This window comes from Larus michahellis, chromosome 3 (genome assembly GCF_964199755.1).
Source record: "Larus michahellis chromosome 3, bLarMic1.1, whole genome shotgun sequence".
NCBI classification, from domain to species: domain Eukaryota; kingdom Metazoa; phylum Chordata; class Aves; order Charadriiformes; family Laridae; genus Larus; species Larus michahellis.
Window position 1 is genome coordinate 45,369,548 of NC_133898.1, and position 23,673 is coordinate 45,393,220.

The following is a 23,673-nucleotide window of genomic DNA, read 5'->3' on the forward strand; positions in this document are numbered from 1 at the left end:
GCTCAACATGTGATGAGGCTTCTGCCAGATCAAGGCCTAAACATAGGGCTCTGTCTGAGGTTCAGATGTGAAGGCTTAATTATATATCTTCTCGTTAAAAATTTTTACCTTCAAAACTCAAAAAAAGAACATGGAGGTTGGGCAGGCAGATGACATCTAAATTAATGCAGAACTGTCTGTAAGCTTCAGTAAGTCATGTGGCAATATTAACTAGGTGAACCCTGCTTACTTTTATTCCTGCTGTGGCAGAACAGTATATATATCAAAAGTACCTCAGCAGACTAGCTTAGATAGCTCTTTCATGAAAAAATGGACAAAGGTAATGATTTATATTGGTGCAGCTTGATCACACACTGACCTCTGCCTAGCACTTATGCACTCTTGTCCTTTTCATCCCCTATTGAGATGACTCTGACCTACTAGGCTGAGATAAAATCTACTAACTTGCATTTCCTAGGAAAGGAAAGGTTCTGACAACCTTTTTCTCATCTGTACATATTGCATGAGGGAGCACTCCCTGTCTCTGTTCCAACAAGCTGTTGTGTAGTGATGGGTTGAGCTAACCTTGCCGACTGAGTCATGTTTCCTCCAAAGGGATCCAGCCTGAGTGAGGACAGAGCAGTATGTGTCTATATGTGCTTAAAAGAGCCCTTTCCTGGTGCAGCTAAAACACAGTGACTTCCTCATCTCTCCTCCCTTCCTCTTGGTGCAGGTAAATGTAATTTGTTCTGGTTCAGAAGGCCACGCGACCTGTACCAACACAAAGCAACTTCATGCCAAACACGCCTTCTCTTCAGTAGAATTTCATACTCATCTTCTAGTTGTTTGACTGGCTTTTTTTTTTCTCGTGCAAGTGAAAATTAGCTTTTTATCCAGGCTCCCTAAGGAAGCAGATCAGTGCTTCCTTTCTGTTCATGCAAAACCCTCTCTGCTGTTTGTTTTCAAGTAACTTTTGACCAAATTGGAAAAATTCAAGCACTGTAGATCTCAGTGGCTGACGAAAGCCCTGAAGTAATGCTGTACTGAGGAGGAAAAAAGAGAGAAAACCGAGCAGTTTTGGTTAGCTGATCGGCTCTGCGCTGAGCCCCAAACTAGCACTTCTTGTCCTGTGGAGAGTTAATGCACTTGAAAAACCTTTGTTAGTCCCGTGGCTTTGTGAGCCCCGGCCTGCTCTAAATATCAGGTCTATGCGTGCCTCTTGCTGCTGCAACTAGTAAAAAAAAAAAAAACAAACGGGTGTACAGCTCTACTTTTGTCCTTATGTAACTGTGTTAACAAGGTTGTATCAGGCTAACTATTTTGAGTAGCGGTGTTGTTCGTTTCGAACCCTTTAGGAAACAAACCGCGCCGGCTAGGCCCCAGCCGGCAGCGAGGGGAAAGGAGGAGCTGCCCTGCCTGCCAGGCCGCGGCCTGCACACAGCGCCGGGCCGGGGGAGGGGGAAAGAGGCTGTTTAGTTGGGCTGGGGCCTTTTACTCGTGTTTAATCCCCGCCAGAAGGCCGGAGAGAGGCCTGCCGGGGTGGCATGGCGACTTGAGAGGATTATTTTGCCGAAGGGGTTGTCTCGGTTGAAGGGACAAACGGCGCGGCTTCCTGCTGCCGCCTGCCCAACATGGCGCGGGCACGGCCGCCGTGTGCGCGGAGCGGGGCGCTCCGGCAGGCAGAGCCGCTCTCCCCCCCGCCTCCCTCACACCAGGCCCGGCGGGGAGGCCGCCGCGGAGCAGCCGGCGCCCCGCGCCTGTGAGGGCAGCGGGGGGGGGGGTCTGCGCTCGGGCGGGTATTTACGGTACGGGCGCGCGCGGGCGGCCGTTACGGTAGCGGGGGGAGGAGGGACTACGTGCGCGGGGGCGGGGCGGGCGGTGCTGCGTGCTCGGCCCCGCGAGGCGCGTCTCCCTCGCGAGCTCGGTGAAAGGATTTGGCGCCAGGCGGGTCCGCTCTGCAGCTGCCGCAGCCGCACGCACCAGCCGCGCCACCCGCCCACCGCCGCCCGACGGGGCCTCCTCGACCCACAGCCGCCGCCCGCGCCAGCCCCGGAGCCGCCCGCCAGCCCGCCCGCCCAGGGACCGAGCCGCCGCCGCCATGAGCTGCTCGCCCGTGAACGTGAAAAAGCTGAAGGTGTCGGAGCTGAAGGAGGAGCTGAAAAAGCGGCGCCTCTCCGACAAGGGCCTCAAGGCCGAGCTCATGGAGCGGCTCCAGGCCGCGCTAGACCAGGAGGAGGCCGGCGGGGGAGGCCCCGCCAGCAGCGCAGTTGAGCCTGGCAACGGCAGCATGGAGGGGGAGGCGGCCGAGAGCGGCGGGGGCGCCTCGCAGCTCCACCAAGGGGGAGGCCCCGACCAGGCCGCGGCCTCCACCGCGGAGGACGACGACGAGGAAGGGCTGGAGGCCGCCGATGGCGACGCCATGGAGCTCGGCGAGGAGAACGGCGAGCGGGCGGGGGCCGGGGGCGGCCCCATGGAAGAGGAGGCGGGCGGCGAGGAGGAGGAAGAGGAGGAGGAGGAGGATGAGAACGGAGACGACCAGGGTTTCCAAGAAGGGGAGGACGAGCTCGCCGACGAGGAGGAGGCCGCGGCCGGCGACGCCAACGGGCACGGGGAGCAGCAGCCGCCGCAGCCCCAGCCCCAGCAGCAGCAGCCCCCGCCGCTTCTGCAGCCGCGCGGCGGCGCCAAGGAAGCCCCCGGCAAAAGCGCTGGCGGCGCCTCGGGGCCCCCGGCGGCGGCCCCCTCCGGCCCGGCGGGCCCCGCCAAGCAGCAGCAGCAGCAGCAGAAGAAAGCGGAAGGCGGCGGCGGCCGCCCCGGGGCTCAGGCCGCCGGGGGTGAGTGTGCGCGGCGGGAAGGGGGGGGGGTAGCGGCGTTAATTCCTCCCCCCCCGGAACCCCCGTCGTGCGCGGGGGGGGGGGGGGGGTGCAGAACGACTAGGAGGGCGGTTTCCGGGGCGCGCGCGGGAGCGGGCGCGACGGCGGCGCCTCCCCCGCGGGTTGGGGGGGGAGTGGATCGGGGGGGGTTGTCCACCGCCTTCCGCACGGCACCGTACCGCGTGCTCCCCGCCGAGCCCCGCGGGGGGCGGTGAGGGGGGAGGCTGGTGTTCGGTGAGGGGCTGTTGTGCGGGGCAGGCGGCGGAGGGAGCCGGGGGGGGAGGCGCAGGGAAGGGGCCCCCGCGGGGGGGAGGGGGGGGGGGTGTAAGGGGGGAGGGGCGGCAGCGGAGGGGCCGCTGGGGCGCGCTGTATTGTGCCGAGGAGCGCTGGGCGGCGTGACGTCACTTCCGGGCTGTGCGCCGCACGGGGATGGCGCTGGGAAGGCCTGGTAGGACGGAGGGGCGGGAGGGAGGAGGCGGAATCCCTTCCCTGCAGGCAGCCGGGCGGCCCCGCGCGGGGCTGCCGACCGGGCCGTCGCGCCCGCGCCGCCGGGAGGAGGCGCAGTCGTGCGGATCGCGCTGTGTCCTTGCGAGCGGCCGGGAATGTCCGGGGGGGGGGAGGGCAGGGCGCGGGTCCGCCGTCGCAGGAGAGGTTTTTTGTTCGATTCGTTTTCCTTTTTTTTTTTTTTTTTGTCCGATTTTTTTTTTTTTTTTACCACTTGGGAGCGGTCTGGGGGAATTTTAGTGTGGAGGAGTGTGCCGGCCGCTTCTGTCGTGGATCGGAGGCGATTTAGCAGACTAATTTTGAGTCTTCTGAGAAAATTTGAGATAGGGTGGTTGTTGGTTTTTTTGTGTTTTTTTTTTAATTGTAGTACTAAACAAAGTTCTTCTCCAGGGTGCTGTTCCTTTTCTCGTGCTGTAGGGTCTTAACCGTTTCCAAAGTTGGAACTGTCGTATAGGGAGGAGTTCATTCCCGATTAAAGAGCTGCTTTGTGTAATTAAAATAAATCGTTAATTCTGCTACAGGAGATGCTAAAACAGAACAAAAGCCCGGTGAGAAAAAGAGGGGTGTGAAGAGACCACGTGAAGACCATGGTCGTGGATATTTTGAATACATTGAGGAGAATAAGTACAGCAGGTAAATAAACTAGATGCTGGGTAGCATTTTGTGAATGAAGAGAAGTAAAGTACAGAAATGCTTATTTTAACTGTGTGAAAATACATGTAGATTTATTATCTTTTGCTTTTGTTTTGTGCAGGGCCAAGTCCCCTCAACCACCTGTTGAAGAAGAAGATGAACATTTTGATGACACAGTGGTTTGTCTTGATACTTGTGAGTAAACATGCTTTCCTTTACTTTGGAAAGTTGTGGCATTATGCTTTTAATCTTAAAACCACACTTTCTGAAATGTGGGGTGAAAACATTTGTTGAGTTTTGTTACCAAATAGTTTAAAAAAAAAAACCCTAAAAACGGTGTTTCCACCCATTTTCAGTAAACAAAAGAACAGAAGGATATACAGGTCTTTATATTAGCAGTAACGAGCTTGGTTTTTCCCATGAAGTCTGTAATGTCGTACAGTTTTCTGAAGAAATCTTAACCAAAACACTAATCTAGTATGGAAACTAAGCTGGCCAAGTGTAGAGTGAACATAGAATACATTTGAAACAGCTTGAGAAAATAGTTCCGTAGCACTTGAGTTTTTCACTGCAGAAAGTTTTGAGAGTCAGTAGTGTAGGTGGTTAACTGTAGTACAATTTGAAGTGAGCTTCCTGCGTAATTTGCTGAGGCCCTATTTGTGTACCAATCAGTGGAGTATTTCTTCAGGTTTTATAATAAATTTAACAAAAAAAAAGAAAAATCAGGTAAGGCCTCCTGAAAAATGACCCATTCATGCAACCTGGGAGTTTGTGGTGCGGGGGGGTGATTTGTGCTAAGGGGATTGCAGAGAGAATTGATTGGAAGGGTGTAGAAATTGACAAGTACATGCAAACAGTTGGTGGGGTTTTTTTTTGAGGCAGATTATAATCATTACTATTATTGTGATGTACCATGACTGGGGCAAACTTGACATTTGTATTCTTGAGGGTAAATAAGGACTTAGTGTAGTCTTTTCAAAAAAAAAAAACCCAAAACGAACCACACAGAACTTAAATAAGCAATGCTTGAACTTGTTGGATTCTTAAAGCGCCATGGAAGGAAAGCTTAAATTTTGGCATTATCTGGCATATTTGCTAGTAGTTCCAGGTGTCTTTTTCCTGAGAAATGTTTTGAAATAGAAGGAGGTATTAGTTTACAGTCACATAAATTGCTGAATATGCCACCCTTTGCATCTTGGTAACTAAATCTCAAGTTTCTGTCTGCTAACCTGGTGAGTAGCCACCTTTGTGAGAGCTTCTGATTTTCCCAATAACTGAGTAGTAGCTACTTTTCTTTATTATTATTTCTAGTAGCAAGTTTTGTCACTTGACAAACTCCATGATTTAAAGCGCCGACAGACTGCTTGGACATCAGAATCAAACACAGCTTTAAGACTGAATTGTGTAACAACTTGGCGCGCTCTTTATTGGACCATAATGATCCAGACATATAAGAGGTTTAGCACTCTTAAGTGCTTTTTATTACCTGTGTCTTACAAGGAAGCTGTAACTTCAAATTCTGTTCTCATTTGTGGTTCTAAAAGTAACCTACACAGGTGGGTTTCTTTTATATGATTTTGCCCGTTTTTCGTACAACAAAGAAAAGCTAGAAGCACTAATGAGAAAACACTTGGATCACAAATATTGTAGTTGCAACTGAGGATGGCTCTGTGCAAACAAAAGAAGATCTCGTGCACGAGAGTTACCAGTAACACAGGGAAGACTGCATTTTAGTGTACCCTGGCAGCATGCAGACTTTATATCAGTGCAGAAGAACTCACTGTTTGCTCACTTTCTTGTAACCATCAAATAGGTTTGGAGTTTCTTCTATGGATTCCTTGCTTTGGGGAATTAAGTGCTATATCCTGCACCTCATGTTACCATTTGACATTGTCTTTGTGAAATGTTCTAGAAGATTAATTTGAAACTTCATGGTGCTGCGGCTCTAAAGATGTCTGTAAAACAAAGGTTCCACTTAAGTTCTTAGAGTGATAGGTGAATTCATAGTGCAGGTAGTGTTTCTTAGGTGAAGTAGGTTCTCTTACACCACATTCTATGTGCTTAACCTATCTGCATTTGACTTAACTGATTTTATTTTAATTGGCTTAATCTAATTGGACTTGCTAACTGACTATATTAACCAAAGACAGTACTACTTTCAGTACTTAAATGTGTTCCTATTTACTTCTTAGCTGCCCTTAAGTTTGGGCATGAGGGGTAAGAAGACTTCAAAAAAGGTATCTAGCAAATAATGCAAAGACCATGATGCAGATTTCTTTGCTCTATATTGATGGAAATATCTCAGGGTAACCCAGCAAAAATGGTTCAAATAGATGAGATGAAATTCAGGTTTTTAAGTAGATGAGAAAACAGAGGGAATTTGCTGACAGAAGTGAACATGGCACCTTGAAAGTTATTCTTCTGAGCTAGCTTTTGCTGAGATTTTTTGGCTGAGCTTCAGCCTGCAGCTCTGTCTAGGCATGTGTTCAGTTGCTTTCCTGAAAGATGCTGAGCGCTTGCTGTCAGTTTGTCTTGAAAATCACCTTGGAAAGCTAGAATCACCTTTAGTGCATAAAACTGGACAGCTGTACTTTATTTTGTAATAAGAGTAAACAGAATGATTTTTATGTTAACAGATAACTGTGACCTGCATTTTAAAATCTCAAGAGACCGGTTTAGTGCTTCCTCTCTGACCATGGAAAGCTTTGCTTTCCTTTGGGCTGGAGGGAGAGCCTCCTATGGTGTTTCTAAAGGCAAAGTCTGCTTTGAGATGAAGGTGAGTTAACCCAATGTTTTATGGGAGACTGTTTTGCATGCTTAAATTTAATATTATTTATACTTGTCAGGGGTTTTTTTGTACTTAGTTGAAACTAATTCAGGTGAACAGAGCTTTCAGAAGGCCTTGTCTTATGAGCTGTGAAATGGTTCTTGATAAAAGATGTCTCAATTACCAAAATTGCTTCCTCTTTTATAAAAATGGCCATTTAACAACCAAAAAAGCAGCTTGGCTTGGATTTGCCCAGAATATGTAACTTTTGGTCTCAGTTTTGAACCAAGAATTTCATTGGGCATCTTGTACATCAACTCTTGAAGAATTTTGATACTTGCTGGTCAAAAGTTTGCTTTACTTTCTGAAGGTTACACAAAGCTTGTCTGTTTTTTTTTAAAGAGGGATGTAAATTATCCCAGCAGCCCTTTTTTCCTCTTCCTACTTAGAGCAGGTCAAACTCAAAGACTAAGCGGGGATTTGGTCTAGATGACCTCCAGAGGTCCCTTCCAACCTGAATAATTCTGATTTGTTTATGCAGTGAATGTATTTAGCAGGTACTTGAGAGCAAGAGTTCTCCTAAAGAGTAAGAATGGCAAAGAGCCATTGTAATCAACAGATTTCTCCAACTTCTTAACAGAAGAATAAGAGGAGGCACAAAGCTTGTTTTATTTTTATATTTTATTTTTTTTTACTTAGTGATCTTAAAGGCTTCTTTGCATATGATGTGCCTGTGTATATAAATGCTTACTCTGTTCTCTTCCTCTAGTACTTTCAAATCTAACCACTACCATGAGGAGTGGGTAGTGGTCCCATTCTCCATGCTCTTGCATTGAGTGATTTCTGTTGGTACCTGTAACTTTGGAAGGGCAATGGAGTGAAATTGATGTCAGTATTTATTACCTTATTCACTTTCAAATCAGTTTCACCTCGGTCACCTGACTCGAATAGTTGTGGAAACTGGTAGGATGCTGATCAGTTTTTCACTTCAATTTGGTGAAGTTTGTAAAGGCAGTTAGAAAAAAGCTGGTTGCCTACGGATTCCAGTGCGTTTAGGTGGGGTTTTTTGAATCTGGTTATGTTGTTTGGAATCTGGCAACTTGCCGAGGAAGTCTGCTTACTGTGGAAAGGGATGAGTGTAATATTTTCTCCAGTCTATGTAAAGCAATTTTTTATCCATTACTGCATTTTACTGGCAAAGTAATTTCCTGTTAATCCCAACTTTATGGCGATTATTTTTTTTAATACATATACATCTTGTTTGTGATTCTAATAGAGTATCAAAAGGATTAAGGCTTTTGGCCACTGAGAGGGACTGCTGTGACTAAGTGCTTTGAAGGTATATGGTATCTTGCATCTTCATTGCTCAGTCAGGAGATGTAACTATTTAGTGATTGGCTTGTGATTTCACATACTTCAGCATGTTTTATTTTTGCAGAAGATGATTACTTAGACCTAGTAAAGATGTTACCTTTGTGTTTCTATCTTGTTGGTGTCTAATAAATACTATGTACCTTTTAATGAATAATTTAAAAATAGGTTACAGAAAAGATTCCTGTTAAACACCTGTATACAAAAGACATTGACATACATGAAGTGCGAGTTGGCTGGTCACTGAACACAAGTGGAATGTTGCTTGGTAAGACTTTAAACATTTGATTACTTTTGTATTATTAATTGTGTACATGGTTGAAATTTTTAAGTGTAACTTTTTTCTTAAGCAGATGGGAAAAGCTTAGGAATTGTAGTCTATGTGTTCTGAAAAGTGGTCTTAACTTGAATTGTTCACTGGACATGATGTGAGAAAGTTTATTACTGGGACCAAATAAAGTTGTTACGTATTCAGGCCTATAAGGATTACATGATATGAGAGTTAATTCTTTCAGTGGTCAGGCATGGGTTGTGGAGAACATTCTTGAAGGCCTGACAAGATTAAGGATTTCTCCTTTTCATGTAGTGTCGTAAGTAGGAAGAGGAGGTTTTTTGCCTCTTTTTATTTTTTTTAAGAGTGGGCCATGGTATAAGATTTAACCAGTGAAGAAAAATTCCTGGATAACTATGTTATCTTTTTGGCCTGGGGAGAGAATCCTCATTTCTGAAAGTAGCTAGGAAGAAAGGAGTACAACTTCATTAGATACATGGGAACTGACCATAATGGCATTTATAACTAATACTTGCTGCTGAGACACATCTTTGTGGGAAATGTATATGAATTGATATGTTCTGACATCAGCAGTAGCTTTCTACTTGAAGTACTTATGTTCCACCTGAGTCCTTGTGTTTGACACTTCCTGTTAGCTTGTTCCTTGCAGCTTCATCCTCAGCTGTCGCATAGGCTGAATGTCTGCTAAACTCCCTTTAAAATAGGGAGGGGTAAGTCCTACTGGAGACTAAATTCAGAAAGCCTTTCTGACTAACTACATTACAGGTATGCTGGTGTATAATGAGGTCTTCAGAATTTAAAAATACTTGGTCATGTATTTGACAGTTCAGCTTTATGGCAGCATAAGGCTCTTAACCCTGGGATGGAGGAAGCACTGCTTTTCCACCTCAAGTGAGAATATGCTTGAATACAAGAATGCAGTGTAGCTGTTTGGGGGTCACTGCCTGTTTCGGTATTAATAGAAACATTCTGAACGGCAGCTTACTTAAGTAGCTGTAAAATGATTGTATTTCTAAAAGGTTAGATGAAGATGCCTATTTTTAATAAGTTTAAATTATTTCTTCAGGTGAAGAAGAATTTTCTTATGGGTATTCTCTAAAAGGAATAAAGACATGCAATTGTGAGACTGAAGACTTTGGTGAGAAGTTTGATGAAAATGATGTGATTGGATGTTTTGCTGTAAGTTTTCACTTATTTTCTTCTGAAGAAAAACATCCTTGAATTTTTAGACTGCTTTGATGTGAGAAGCAGTAAACCAAATACAGAAAAACTTGGAGCAAGACAAGTTGTTTAACATAGGGAGGAGGTAGGAATGGCAGATATCAACAGTGACTGCTGTCAGTGTGTTAAGATTTCATGTTCACAGATGAATGTCTTTAAAGCCTTTTTAAAATCAGATCTTAAACAAGACAGTCATTGCAAGTAACTTATTTTAAGAGAAAACTTTTAAGTAGTTCTTTTACGATAGAACAGTGTTACAGAAGTTGAGTGAATATAGCAAATAGAGTGAAATGACTAATACAACTAATAGAGCAAGGTGAGTAACTTTATCCAAACTAATGCTTTGTTTGAAAACCAGAATTTCGATGGTGATGAAGTGGAACTCTCATATTCAAAGAACGGACAAGAGCTTGGTGTTGCATTCAAAATAAGTAAGGAAGTTCTTGATGGGCGGCCGCTCTTCCCACACGTTCTCTGCCATAACTGTGCAGTTGAGTTCAACTTTGGTCAGAAGGAGGAGCCTTACTTTCCTGTACCTGAAGAGTATACCTTCATCCAGAAGGTCCCTCTGGAGGATAGGGTCCGAGGACCAAAGGGACCTGAGCAAAAGAAAGATTGTGAGGTAAGTTTCTTGTTCATAGTATCAAAGTTGTTGAGGTATATGAACAGAAGTGATGGAGTTTAAGTAGACTGTTAACTCTCTGACCTTTTTGTTTGGGAGCTTTAATACTTGGTATCCCGTGACTCAACCCCCCCTGACATCCCCATGCCCCCCACTTGGTTTCCATTAGGCTTGCTGGTCGAAGTTGCATATTAAAGAAAATCTTTGAACTAGTATCTCAAGTGTAGAACCTGTTGTCATAGGTGGTGATGATGATCGGCTTGCCTGGAGCTGGCAAGACTACATGGGTTACCAAACATGCAGCAGCAAATCCTGGGAAATACAACATTCTTGGGACAAATACTATTATGGACAAAATGATGGTAAGTGATAATACTACATTTTATTTGTTGATACATTAAAGACTTGCTGTAAATCCAAGGTCTTTGGCTGCTGTGGTGTTCTCTTGTATCAGAGAAATCTAAGAAACTGACTAGTGGTTTTTAGTGACTGTTTTAAATTTTTCTTTTGCTCAGCTGCTACTCATACATGGCACAGCAGGATTCTGAAGCTTTTTGTGATACTGTCACTGTCCTCAGAACATTTAGTTTTGAATTAGTAATGTGATCAGTATACCTTAGATTCAGCTGTATTGATTCACCTAAATTCTTAGTTTCTAAAGCTCTGTGTCTTATGGAGGTTTTGGGAATGTTGGTTATGAGTTTGTAGCCATGGCCTTGAATTGAACAATGGTTGAAGTGAGGTGAAGAGCATTTAGCAAAGGAAAATATCAGCCACGTGCATCAGGGCTACTTTTAACTCTGGGAAATCTCTCCATAGGTTGCAGGTTTTAAGCGGCAGATGGCAGACACTGGGAAGCTTAACACACTGTTGCAGAGAGCTCCGCAGTGTCTTGGAAAGTTCATTGAGATTGCAGCTCGTAAGAAGCGGAATTTCATTTTGGATCAGGTAGAAGCTTCAGTGAAAAATCATTAAGGAAATTTGTTATAGGCTGTAGTGCAGTAATTAAATGGGATTAATGTTACATTGTAATAGCAGTTGTTTCATTTACTGATTTACTACTCGTTCAGGGGACACAAAGTTGAGATATTACTACAAATGCTTGTCTGAACTTCTCTGGATTTATGGGATGTGGGAGGAATAGTGTTTTAACACGTGGATATGAGCTCGTAACTTTGCATTATGCAGCATCTTTATGTCCAGTTATTTGTAAACTTCATTGCAAGCTCTTGTAGAGGTGAAGTCTATACACCATAAGTTGACTTCCTTAACTCTTACAATGACAGCTACGTGTAGTAAGTTACTGCATTTTTTTCAGACAAATGTGTCTGCAGCTGCGCAGAGGAGAAAAATGTGCCTGTTTGCAGGCTTCCAGCGCAAAGCAGTTGTTGTTTGCCCAAAAGATGAAGACTACAAGCAAAGAACACAAAAGAAGGCAGAGGTGGAGGGAAAAGATCTTCCAGAGCATGCAGTTCTCAAAATGAAAGGCATGGAACATAATCCTATACTGTGTTTTAGGATGCTGAGTATCTGTTTAAAGGATTAAGTAAACGTGAAGTCTAAAAATCACTTTATCTTAAACAGTTGTACTTAAACAAAACTGGAAGACTATTGTAACTTATAGGACAACACTATATTGTGTTCCCTCTGCTGCAGTCCTTAACACTACTCAGTTATGCTGATATGCTTCATGCAGATGCACAAAGCTGTCTTGGCATAAAGTGCCCTATATAAGTGACGTATTTGGCAGAAACTGGTATTCTGAGTGGAGGTTTATAAAAGAAAAAAAAGATCTAGGCAGAATGTTTTCAAGGTTTGGAACAGTACTGGCAACTCCATGAAGACCTGTTTATTTCCTTTGTTACTGTTACATTTCGTAAATGCTCAAATTACGTAATTTTGTCCCTATGCTGAGGGAATGCAGCGGGTGGGAGGAAGAATGGGAGAAAGGTGGTTAAATTACGGCTTTGATTGTAGCTGAATGTAGATGCTGAATACTCAGTGTTTTTGCAATTATAGGGAACTTCACACTGCCAGAGGTAGCAGAGTGTTTCGATGAAATAATCTATGTAGAGTTGCAAAAAGAAGAAGCGCAGAAGCTTTTGGAGCAGTATAAAGAAGAAAGTAAGAAATCTCTTCCACCGGAAAAGAAACAGAACACTGGCTCAAAGAAGAACAAGAAGAGCAATAAAAATCAATTTAATAGGGGTCAGAGAGGTCGTGGAGGATTCAACATGCGGGGCAACTTCAGGGGAGGAGGTGAGCGTACAAATAAGCCTGTAAATTTTGGAGGTTGCTGCTGCTGAGGGTTGGAGGGGGAAAGCTTCTAGTGCTTGTATTGCAATTATTATATGGTGGGAATCTTGATTTCAACTTTGTAAGTTTAATTTATTAGTGCAAAGTTAATTGTCCGACTTTAAAAGTGAAGATTGCCAAAATCCTAGATTATACTCTTCATGTAGTTTGAGGCACATCTTTGAGGTTTTTATGTTAGGTTTGGTGTTCACTTGTATACCAGACTGTATTGGGGTGGTAGTGCATGGTTAAATTACCATCTTTCACTATGACCGAATGATTTATCTTTGCACTGACAGTTTTGCACTAAATTTGTATGTCTTATTTCTATACCACTGGTATTTTGAACAATAATCTTCAAGTAAGAAGTACATCAGACTGAACAATTACTTGATGAAGTAACTCTTTCCCTGCAGTCCCTGGCAATCGTGGTGGATACAACAGGAGGGGAGGCAACATGCCTCAGCGAGGTGGTGGAGGTGGCGGAGGTGGTGGTGGCAGCAGCGGTGCAATTGGCTACCCATATCCTCGTGGCCCTGTCTTTCCAAGCAGAGGTGGCTACTCAAACAGAGGAAACTATAACAGAGGTGGAATGCCCAACAGGGGAAACTACAACCAGGTGATGCTTTCGGGGGGATTTATCAATTGAACAACAATACTTTGGATGATGTTTGAAAGGCTTGGTGGCTGTCAATACCCACAGACTTTGTGGTACTATACTAATCCCACACTAAAAGGCCTAGCTTTCTAGTTTAGTGTGTGTGCCCAGGGCTCTGAATGTTGCATAAGAAGTTCTGATGCTGATGTGGGGGTTCCATCTTAAAGAGGGAATATTTTTAGGGCATGTGTGTGAAGGCTTGTGTTTGATTTTTTTTTTCTTTTTTTTTTTTTTCCCCCCCCTCCAGGTAGTAGTAATGCTTGTTTGGCCTTAGGGTCAAGATGTATCTTTATCAAGCATTTAGGGAACTTTCTGGAAATAGCTCTGGGGAGAGTCTTTGTTTTGGTGTCTGGTATCAAGCACAAGTGAAGACATGCTAGCCTAGGTCTTAACTGATGGAATATCAGTGGAAATATTTGAAAACATAATTTGGATTACTGAAGAGCCAGCAGATGGAGCCCAAGCTAGTAAACATGGCTCAGGTTTGTCTAATAATGACAAACAGGGAAAATGCAGTATTTTATCTATTAGTATCAATGTTCCTTTTTTGTACCATGACTTTTATTTGAAGTTTTGTGGACTAGCTCTTCTATTTTCAGTTGTATGACCCATATCCTTTTGCCTGATCAGATAACACATCCTTGCAGCAACTACAGCCTTTCCTAACTAAAAATAGGCAAGCTCCTGTATTTTTAGTTGTCCTGGTGCAGTTTAGCAGCTGGAAATAGGGTGAGTCAAAACTGGATTAGCCAGCTTTCCAGACCACTGGCAACAACAGTTTGAGCTGGCTTATTAATTTGAGGTTCTTGCCCCATGTTCAAGAAGCAGGTGCTTGGAGAGGGGGCTTTTGGTATTCTAGTGTTTTTCAGCAAGACTTTTTGTTTGTTTGTTTTTAACGTAGGCCTCATAACTTGTATTTGAAAGATTGTGTATGGTATGTGATGTTTGGATGGTAATGGAAAGATCAGTACTAGTGCACTTCTGAAAAATCCGTGTAGATTAAGTAGTTAAAAACTGTTGTCCTCTTGCAGAACTTCAGAGGAAGGGGAAATAATCGTGGCTACAAAAACCAATCTCAGGGCTACAACCAGTGGCAGCAGGGTGTAAGTATTAATAACTTCGCCTTTTCACTGTTAACTTGAATGTTTCAAAATGCTATCAGAAATAATTTAATGTATAATCAAAACTTGATAGTAAAATCTTCTAATGCTAGGTAATATCACTATAAATAGTTTTCTCTGCAAAACTTAAATCTGGCTTGATCGTCTTGATGTATCAAATATCAGCTATGGCTTATTGGTCTTGATGGTATGTAGTATTTGGCTTCACATTGCTACTCTGAAGTGAACTTAACTGCCTTAAGTTGTTAAGGAACGTGCTGCTATTTGAGAGGACTTAAATATTCTCAAGTTCCAGGAGAACTAGATGTTTGTTAAACGCTTTATGTAAGAAATGCAACCATTACGCGATTACAGGTTAAAACTAACTATTTATCCATTTATTGCAGCAATTCTGGGGTCAGAAGCCATGGAGTCAGCATTATCACCAAGGATATTATTGAATACCCAAATAAATGAACTGATACATATTTCTCCAAAACCTTCACAAGAAGTCGACTGTTTTCTTTAGTAGGCTAACTTTTTAAACATTCCACAAGAGGAAGTGCCTGCGGGTTCCTTTTTTAGAAGCTTTGTGGGTTGATTTTTTTCTTTTCTTTTTTTGTACATTTTTAATTGCAGTTTTAAAGTGATTCGTAAGAGAACCTCAGCATTGTGCACGATAAGAGAATGTGTCAGTATTTCAGGGTTCTACATTTTATCTGTAAAATGTGACTTTTTTTTTACCACAACAAAAGTAAAACGTTGCTTTGTACCTGGTGTCTTTTTATTAAAGAATTTTCTCCTTTTTCCCCATCCCCCAATTTCTAAGAAACAGTCGTGAGTCGTGTCACAATATGATAGAAATGTTAGCAACCAGATTGGTTCGGAGGCTCCTTAGTAGCCCTCGTGAACACCATGAGATCATGTAAAGCTCCGTATTACACTCCATCCTCTCTATGAAGCTTCTGGGTGGGGAGGGGACGAGGGAGAGCTGAAAGTTTCTGGCAATAACTAGGACTCTTTTTGTACCATTTGGAACTCAATAAGATGTCGGGGGCAAAGAGGAGACCTGGGGCTAAATAGTGAAGGTGGAGTGTATGTAGAAGCTCTTTAAGTTGTAAAACTTGGTTGCATTATTTGTGGAGGCTCAAACTTGTGAAGGTACAACACCATAATTTCTTTTCCATTTGTTCTGCATTTTGATTCTGAAAAGAAGCTGGCTTTGCCCATTTCTTATTAAACAAAACTTGTTGTAAATCCAGTTGTCTAATGGGATCTATATGAAGTTAGCTGTGTGTCTGTATAACTTTTTCCCCACAAAATACTGTATACCTAGTGTGCTTGTAGTAGTTACTCCACCATTTTGTAAGCTAATGAAACTGTGAGTCACCCATTTTATATCTAATTTTTAATCATGTCAATTCTCAAATGGGTGTATCTCCTTAGCCTGCTGATTCCTTTTCTCTTTAAAGAAAGTGGGTGGAGAAATTTAACTCTAGACGTTTGTTTGCAATAAAATAAATTCATTTTACTCTTGTTTTGGGATTGTCGCCATCAAGGTCTAAAATCCCTTTAAGGCTATAAAGAGGAAGAGAATGTACGAAAGCGATGATGTTGGACAGTTTTTAAACTCATTACTGTGTACATGCTGAAATACTTGTGTTTCTTTAACAATCTAAACCGGTGGTTGCTCTGTTGGAGATATATCACGTGTATAATCTCACAGTTTAACATGGTTATATGTATAGGGCAAAAGTCTTTTGAGTTGCGCTTGCATCATGTAAATCCACTTAACCTATTTATTGTAAAATAGACATTAGGGAAGGAGCAGGGGAAGAAACTGGACAGGGAGTAGGACAGGAGGAGGGTTGTCATGGAGAAGGAATCCTGGAGTTCAACAGAGCGCTTGGATTTGTTTTAGCCGCAATTTTGTTCAGATTTACGCTTTTGTAAAATTGTAGTGGCAATGTTAGCTAATGATTTCCTTGCGTTTTAATGCCGTAGGACAGGGGAGAGACGTAACCATCCTGAGTCGGACTCATGGTGCACATGTGGAAACACATGTCACTTCCCAGCAGCAGCCTAGACCTAGAGCTGGTGTAGTGTGCTTGAAACTTTCCTCAAATGTTAGTCGATTTCTAATAGTCTTCAGCAGTAAAGATAAAGTTGTGTTGCTCTTCTAGCCTTTATAGCAGATGACGTTGCATATTGACATTAAACATTAACAGCACCACCTCCTTGTTAATATTGCTTTAAATCATCCCTGTACTTTGAATGAGAAAAATGTAAATTGTCTTTAAAGAAACACTATTTAATGAACTAGAAATACGGGGAATCTAACCCTGAATCTGTTTTGCTGAAATGGAATTTTCTTTAGGCTTGCAGAAGAAGTTTAGTGTAACTGAAGTCCATCTCCCTTCTACCCTCCTCACAAGAACTAACACTTTGTATGGAGTGCTGATCCTTTGCTTATTTTGGTACTCTATAAAATTATATAGTCTTCAACTGAAATACAAGAGCCTACACTTACTATGTGGTTGTAAAGCTTTTATTTTAATTCAAAAGTCTGGGATGTTTCATTTTCAATTCTTCACTGTATGGTGGTTAAACAAAAAAGCTACCCATGAGAGGAAGTGCTTCAGCTGTCTTACACTTGTAAGAGGAGTATTTGTTTCTACTAAAAGTACTCCTGTATATAATATATATAAAAAAAAAAAAAAAAAAGCTGTTTTGATAAGTTCAGCAGTGTATGTGCTGCCTGTTTTCAAAAGAGCTTCAACGTAAGCACCAGTGAGGCACGTGATATAGGTGTCTAAATACTGACTAGCACTTGCGTGAGGCTGGATGTTCATTCAGCCTGGGCCTGCCCGCAAAGGAGAGACAGCCCCTCGTCTTAGCCCTGGTTGTTGTTAGAGAAGGGATTTATTTTGCTGTGTGAAAACAGCTTAAATAGAAAAGCCATTACTTAGAAAATCACTGATATTAAAACACTTAGATTTGCAGTCTGTGTTTAATAAAGGCAGTAGAAAACTTAGCTGGTGGCTAGAGAGAGGTGAGGGAAGCACAGCTGTGTGTTACCACAAGGAGAGGGCTGAGCCATCTGTCATGTTGAGTAATTTTTCCTGCCTCAAAGGACTTGTTTGCATGAGGAAAAGTCCCCGTGGTGCGGCAGCCCCACGGCTGCCGGGGTGGTGCAGATGCTAGGGCCATACAACGCGGGTTTGGGTTTGTCTTTCGTGGTGGTTTTGTTTTTTGTTTTTTGGTTTTTTTTTCCTGATGGAGTACAAACTGGGTTTCCTTTTTTTCTAATTGAGGGGGTTTTTTTCATGAGGAGTATGAACCTGCAGAGCCTTGGAGTGGGTTCAGTAGCAGTAGGAACGTGGCATGTGATGTCTGTGCAGCTCTGGGCAGCGGTGATGCTGCCACTGGCGGTGGTCTCCGCGCAGCCCTGCCTGCTGAAGCTGCTGCCAGCTCATCTGACAGCAGGTTGCAGCCACCCTGCATGGCGTGCTGGGGACGGGTGCACTTAGCTGCGGCGGGAAGGCAGGTCTGTGGTGGCTCAGGAGGAAGTTCCTATTTAAAAACAAAACAAAACTACTTCAGTTGTGTTTCTGCCTCTGCTAGTAACAGTCGCTACGATACACACACTGCAAGTGGCGGTGCTTCCCTGACGCACGGGGGATTGGCAAGGGGCCCTGTCCTGGATGCGCTGAGAGTAAATGGCCTTCGTAAACGGACTCATCTGTGGGACACAGGGGGGGCAGCTTTTGCTCTGGGGTGTCGATGACATCCCTGTCCCCAAACCCTGTCTCTGCTGTCGTGAGCTGCCCCTTCCAGCGTGCCGCACTGCTCCTGCGCTGCTGGGGGAGCCTGGCTTCCATGGCACCTGTACACAAGCTCCTCCCGGTGCTTATTCCAGAGTAATTCTTGATCAACAAAGGCATTTTTGGAAATTCTGACCAATTTTTCTGATAGTGGCATGAATTAAACCAACGTTCTGGCAATGCCGCGTGCGGTCTGTGCCACTTGCATAAAAAAATTTCTTCTAGGTTTTGGCGTGTTTTTAATCACTCACTATGCTCTTGAACGATGTTTTTAATAGAAATAGGTGATGAGGTCATCTCTTAAGATTCAGAGGTTTCCTTGTTCGTGACCTTTTGGAAAGCTAGGCCACTGCTTTCTAAAAGTGTGACCTCAGGTGAAGCCACAAGAAATCAAACCGAGTTACAGAGAGACATGAGGTACTTTAATACTTCTGCGGATGTTTAACTGCCAGAGGCTGGACTCCCCCAGCGAAGACATCTGCATAGACTGTAGGTTTACTTAGCAGTTGGGAACTGGTACAGTGGGAGTAAGCATGTGTTGTGGTTTTGGCCAAATTGGCCAATGGCCGGTGGCAGATGCTCCCCCTCAGCCTCTCATACAGAGAGGAGGAGAGAGAAAGAGATTTATGAGTTTAGAAGAAACTAAACTACTTTAATGAAACATTAATAATGAGATAAAAAGGAAAATAAGGAAATAGATACAGTATATACAAAACCGTATTAAGCTCCTGGGATGACGTCACCGGCAGGCACTGGGGAAGTCCCAGATTGGACTCAGCGGCGGGTGGGAACTGGATTCCAGAGCTGGAGTCAGGAACCCACAGATCGGGATCAAAGGCAGATGAACAGACAGGGTCCTCCTCAGACGTCAGCCATTGAAGGAAGAGAACTGACCCTTTGATCCCTCAGCTTTTACGCTGAGCATGGGGCAGATGGGATGGAATACCCCTGTTGGTCAATTTTGGGTCACCTGTCCTGTCTGCTCCTCCCTGCAGGTGGGACCCCTCCACGCTTTTCCACTTACGACCCTCCAACGGGGCAAATAACGAAATTAGCTGACCTTGGTTGTTACAGCAATAAGTATAAGCAAGAGCCTTGCTGCGTACCATTCCTTGGCACAAACTGTTATCATTCTGAATGAACCATTTCAGACACAACATGCTGTTAATTTCAGAGAGTTAGAAGAGGCCTAGCTAAGAAATAAAATAACTGAACAGAAAGTTGGTTGTTTTACCTCAAACCAGGACAGCCTGGCTGGAGCTGTCTCCAGCTGAAGCACCCCGGAGGACGGCTGAGCGCTCCATCCAGGATGGCAGAAACAGCCGCTGAGAGGAAGGCGGAAACTGGGAGGAGCAGCTTTGTCGCTGGGGTGTTGGTGGTACGGCCAGAGCAGCGCCTCTCTCTCTGCCCTGCGCAGCTCACCAGCTCACCCCAGACAAAGCCACCCCACGCAGGTGGAGGGGGCGAGGAGGCCTCTCTCTTATTTTAATAGCAGATTAGCGATTCGTTCTGAGCAGCTTCTCTCCTTTGCTGTCTCCTCCGATGCTGCAGGGCTCCCTAGAGGTAGCCGTGGCAGGGAATGGGCTGAAATCGGGACTTGGCCAGTCATTAATCTGGATGTGACTCTTGCCTTAGTTTGTTTTTCTGCCAGTACTGGGAGCGGCAGGAAGATTCAGCAATGAATCAGTTGCTATGTAAACTCAGCTGTAGTTTAAAAAAAAAAAAAAAAAAAAAAAAAAAAAAGATGCTAAATGCTTAACACATTGTCAACATCAAAAGAGAAAAAACAAAGGCAAATGTAAAAAAACCAAGTGATCTAATTACTCATGTGGGTCACTTGATACACAAGTGTTACTTTAGAGCAAGTTTTTTGTTCTCTTTTCTGGTTTAGTAGACGGTCTCTGATCTGCAGAGTAACTTTGGTCCAAACAGTTACTGAAATCGAAACTATGGGTAAGACAGCTCAGCCAGTTTTTCCCTCCAACTTTTTCAAGCTCAGAAAAATGTTACCGCTCGGTAGTGAAGGGCGGATGCAATTTACACTAAATGACGATGCAGGGAATCTGCTGCCTGGTTAGCACACAGGGATCAAATGGGCGCTCGTTTTTCTCAGTGTTCCTTCTCCCTCAGCGAGGCTCAAACGGCTGCTTCCTAAGACACCTCTGATGGATAACTGCTGGGGCATAAAAACGCAAGTATGTGTTTTCTGGTCTGAGCGCGGCCCTCCTTTAAGTCACACCAGCCTCTGTTAACTCTTCTGCCACTCTCTGCTCCGGAGCTTTTCCACCAAGTTCCAACAAAAACTCATTCGCTTTAGACCCGGGGAGGTCTGTGCTGGCGAGGAGCACTGATGGAGCACGGGTTCCGAAATGGTGCGGATGCCCAGGAGAGGTGAGAAATAAAAAGGCCCAGAATAGCACTGAAGATCTCTCTGGACATAAATGCACGCTTAAAGCACCAGTGGTTGTTTACAAGGTGAGAGCCGAAGGAGAGGCTGATTCTCTTCCTTAGTCTCTCCTGAACTTTCAGCTCTGTGGAGCTGTTGAGCAAGTAGATAAGATAAGCCCTTGTATTATAAAAGGACTTTTGTCTTTGTGGTAAGAAGGTAGTAAGAGACGGGGGAGAGGAAATGAGTCAGACTTGTTGGGAGGGATTTAATGTAATACATTTTTCTGAAAGAAATGACACTTGGCGTTTGCTCACATCATGCCGAAAATTCAGAAATAGTTGAGGTATCAGAGGCAAGTCCAGAAGCAGCACCATCACGTGCAGGTTGTGAGCAGTGGAGCTACGCACCCAAAGCCTGGCACTTCCACGTCGTGCACCCTTTGTCTTCTCCCCTTGGTTCTCTCTGCACCTGGGGAGCTGTGGGGCCTCCAGCCCATCCTGGCAGCACTGGCTGTGGCGGAGGGAATGAATTCCTGAAAGCAAAACGGGAGGTTACTGGGTGGTCCTCTGCACCACACTGGACTTTTTCTGCCTTGAGTTTTGCAGATTCTCTATCTCTCCGTAGGTCACGCAGTTGCAGAAATGTTGTTTGGAGATGCAGTCCATCCTCCCGCTGGCGGCAGGACTGGCACTAGTGCTGGGGTCAGCTGGGGCTTTATCTAGCAGAAGCTTGAAAACCTGCAAGGGTGGAAATGACGTGACCCCTCTGGGCAACCTATTCCAGCACTGCACCGACCTCGTCGTAAAACGGTTTGTCCCAACGCCTGGCCTGAAGCTCCCAAGCTAGAGTTTGTGGCCATTGCCCCTGCCCCATCATCTGCAGCTATCCAGAGGTGTTTGGCTCCATCTTTGTAACTGTCCTGCAGATAATATTAGGTGGTTGTTAGGTCACCCCACAGCCTGCTCCTCCTCAGACTAAGTCCAACTCCTTCCACCGTTTTTCCAGAAGGGGTGTTCTTGACCTCCCTGAACACCTGAGGAGCCCTTCACTGGACCCTCTGCAGTTTTCTGACATCCTTGTAGACTGAGAGGCCCAAAGCTGGGCGTCAATATTGGACCTGCCGCCTCAGCCGTGTCACGTACCCGGTGGGTAAGTGTGTCCCTTGGTTTGCTGACCACATACTTCCTGATGGAGCTCAGGCCGTGGTTTGCCTTATTTGCAGTGAGAACGCTCTCTTGGCCCACGGTCAACTTGGCGTCCACTGTTAAGTCCTTTCCTTTTCAGCAGGGCAGCTACTCAGCTAGCTGCTTCCCAGCCTCTCCTCTCCGCTCCATGATGCAAGCAGCTACGCTGTAATAATAATAATAATAATAATAATTAATAACAATAATAATAATATAATTTATTAAACTGTTAAATAGTAAGCCAAACACCTCAAAAAGGAACATTAGTTGTAAATTACTCGTGCAAATTAAACTTCCTGTGTATTCTCCCTATTTGCCCTAAGAGACCTCGGAGAAGGCGGCTGTGATAGCGTGGCGAGAACTATTTCAGTACTTACGTTATCAGCGAACGCAACATTTAACTGTCAGGAAACGCATTTGGTTTCCCGACCTAGGACATTCCTTCAGTCGCGCCTTTTGTATGAACCGGCCTGCCCCTTTTTCACAAAGAGAAGGAAAGCGTCTCCTGCGCGGAGTGGGGGCCACCACCGAGGGCCGCGCTGGCTGCCAGCGCTGGAGCCGCCGGGCTGGCTCCCATACGTGTCTGCGGTAGGAGCTGCTTTCTCAGAAAGAAAGGAGGAGGTGGCAGGAATCGCTGTGATCCGGCGCCCCGCTCCGCAGGGCAGCACGCTGAGCACAGCCCTGCCCCGCGTTGAGGGGACTCCACAGTCTGCTTGTCCATGGAGAAGAAGGTAGAGGCCGGGGGGCACTTCCAAATAGCCAACATCTCCCCGGTGGCTCCGGGACATTCTCAGGAGGGGGCTGCTGCTACTGCTTCGGCAGACCCGTTGGCACAGTCCCGGAATATTTATGTGCCTCCAGGGCTTGGCAGCCGGCCAGGCCTTTTTTATTTTTTTCCTTTAAGGAAACAGCCGGGGAAGAGAAACGAGAGACTCCCAACGTTTTTTTTCGGCAGATCCTAGTGCAGAAAACCAAGAGGAGAGAAGTTTTCAGGAACGATCTTCCTCTGATAGATACTTACTGCCTTGAAAGGTGTGTTATCCAGCAAGTACCAAGTTTAAGTACCCTTCTCCAGTCCCAGAACAAACCAGTGAAAATTACACTGCTGAAAGCAACCGAAAGGCTGGCAGGGGAAGGGAGGCACTGCGTGGGGTCCTCCTTGAATGGTGCCTGTATCTTAAGCCTCCTAATTCGAGTGGATCCCACTGGGATCCATCGCTAGTAGATGGACGGTGTTGCTGATGTTTCAGCAATGGAACGCCTCGGAATTTTGTCAGGCTTGCTGCCATACCAGAAGTCTGCGATTTAATTCAGGGCTGTGGTTTGTGGTGTCTCAGGGCGTTCCTGAAGTGTGGGGACCGTGGCTGCACGCGTGTGTCCAGGTACGCGTGTGTGCAGGGGGGCAGCCTGTGCTCCACTTGAACGGAACGTTATTCTGCGGGAGCAGCTTGTTGGCCGTGTGGTTGGTGGTGACTCTGTGACCCACTCAGATGCTCTCGAGATGCCTCTCTTAGATGATGTTGAGAGTGCACATGTGGGTGACCGAGGTGTACAAACTGAGGTATGGTGTCCCCAGAAGAAGGATGAACGGTGATGCAGAAAATGGTGAGTTGAAATGAATGGTGACCGGCTTTTGGGATGGAGAGGACTGTCGTGCTTGTTAGAGGGGGTAAGAAGCCCCCACAGTAGTGGTTCAAGGGAACTTTGTGAGGTTTAGGAAAAAAGGGATGAGCTCCTTTTATCCATCTGGGAGTCTGAGTAGGTGGTTACTGAAGAATGTGGCACTTGGATATTATCAGAGCTACGAGATCAAGTCAAACAAGTTCTGTCATGGCCTCACAATGCTGCCTCAGGTGACCCTTGAGGGCTTCAATGTTGGATGAAACCATTATAAGCACAGCACGTGATAATCACTGGTAGTTCCAGATTTCTTTGGGGGGCCTGAATGGAGTATCATCCCCTCT

At 45.0% G+C, this 23,673-nt stretch overlaps 1 protein-coding gene across 1 annotated transcript; it reads left to right on the top strand.

Moving 5' to 3' along the window:
* Window positions 1-1,847: 1,847 nt before the first annotated feature.
* On the top strand, window positions 1,848-15,855 carry HNRNPU (heterogeneous nuclear ribonucleoprotein U). Its single transcript, XM_074579956.1, has 14 exons — window positions 1,848-2,810; window positions 3,875-3,986; window positions 4,108-4,181; window positions 6,623-6,762; window positions 8,293-8,392; window positions 9,483-9,595; window positions 9,996-10,259; window positions 10,502-10,621; window positions 11,079-11,207; window positions 11,578-11,746; window positions 12,279-12,518; window positions 12,971-13,173; window positions 14,244-14,315; window positions 14,720-15,855. The coding sequence occupies exons 1-14, from the start codon at window positions 2,078-2,080 to the stop codon at window positions 14,771-14,773; spliced, it is 2,523 nt and encodes an 840-aa protein (XP_074436057.1). The 5' UTR covers window positions 1,848-2,077; the 3' UTR covers window positions 14,774-15,855.
* The last annotated feature ends 7,818 nt before the right edge of the window (window positions 15,856-23,673 follow it).

What these genes read in the sequence shown, in the direction of transcription:
- HNRNPU (XM_074579956.1), top strand. Translation starts at nt 2,078, where the DNA reads ATGAGCTGCTCGCCCGTGAACGTGAAAAAGCTGAAGGTGTCGGAGCTG. An exon ending in ATGTGATTGGATGTTTTGCT is followed by an intron (nt 9,596 to 9,995) that starts GTAAGTTTTCAC and finishes TTTGAAAACCAG; the next exon opens with AATTTCGATGGTGATGAAGT. An exon ending in AGCAAAAGAAAGATTGTGAG is followed by an intron (nt 10,260 to 10,501) that starts GTAAGTTTCTTG and finishes CTGTTGTCATAG; the next exon opens with GTGGTGATGATGATCGGCTT.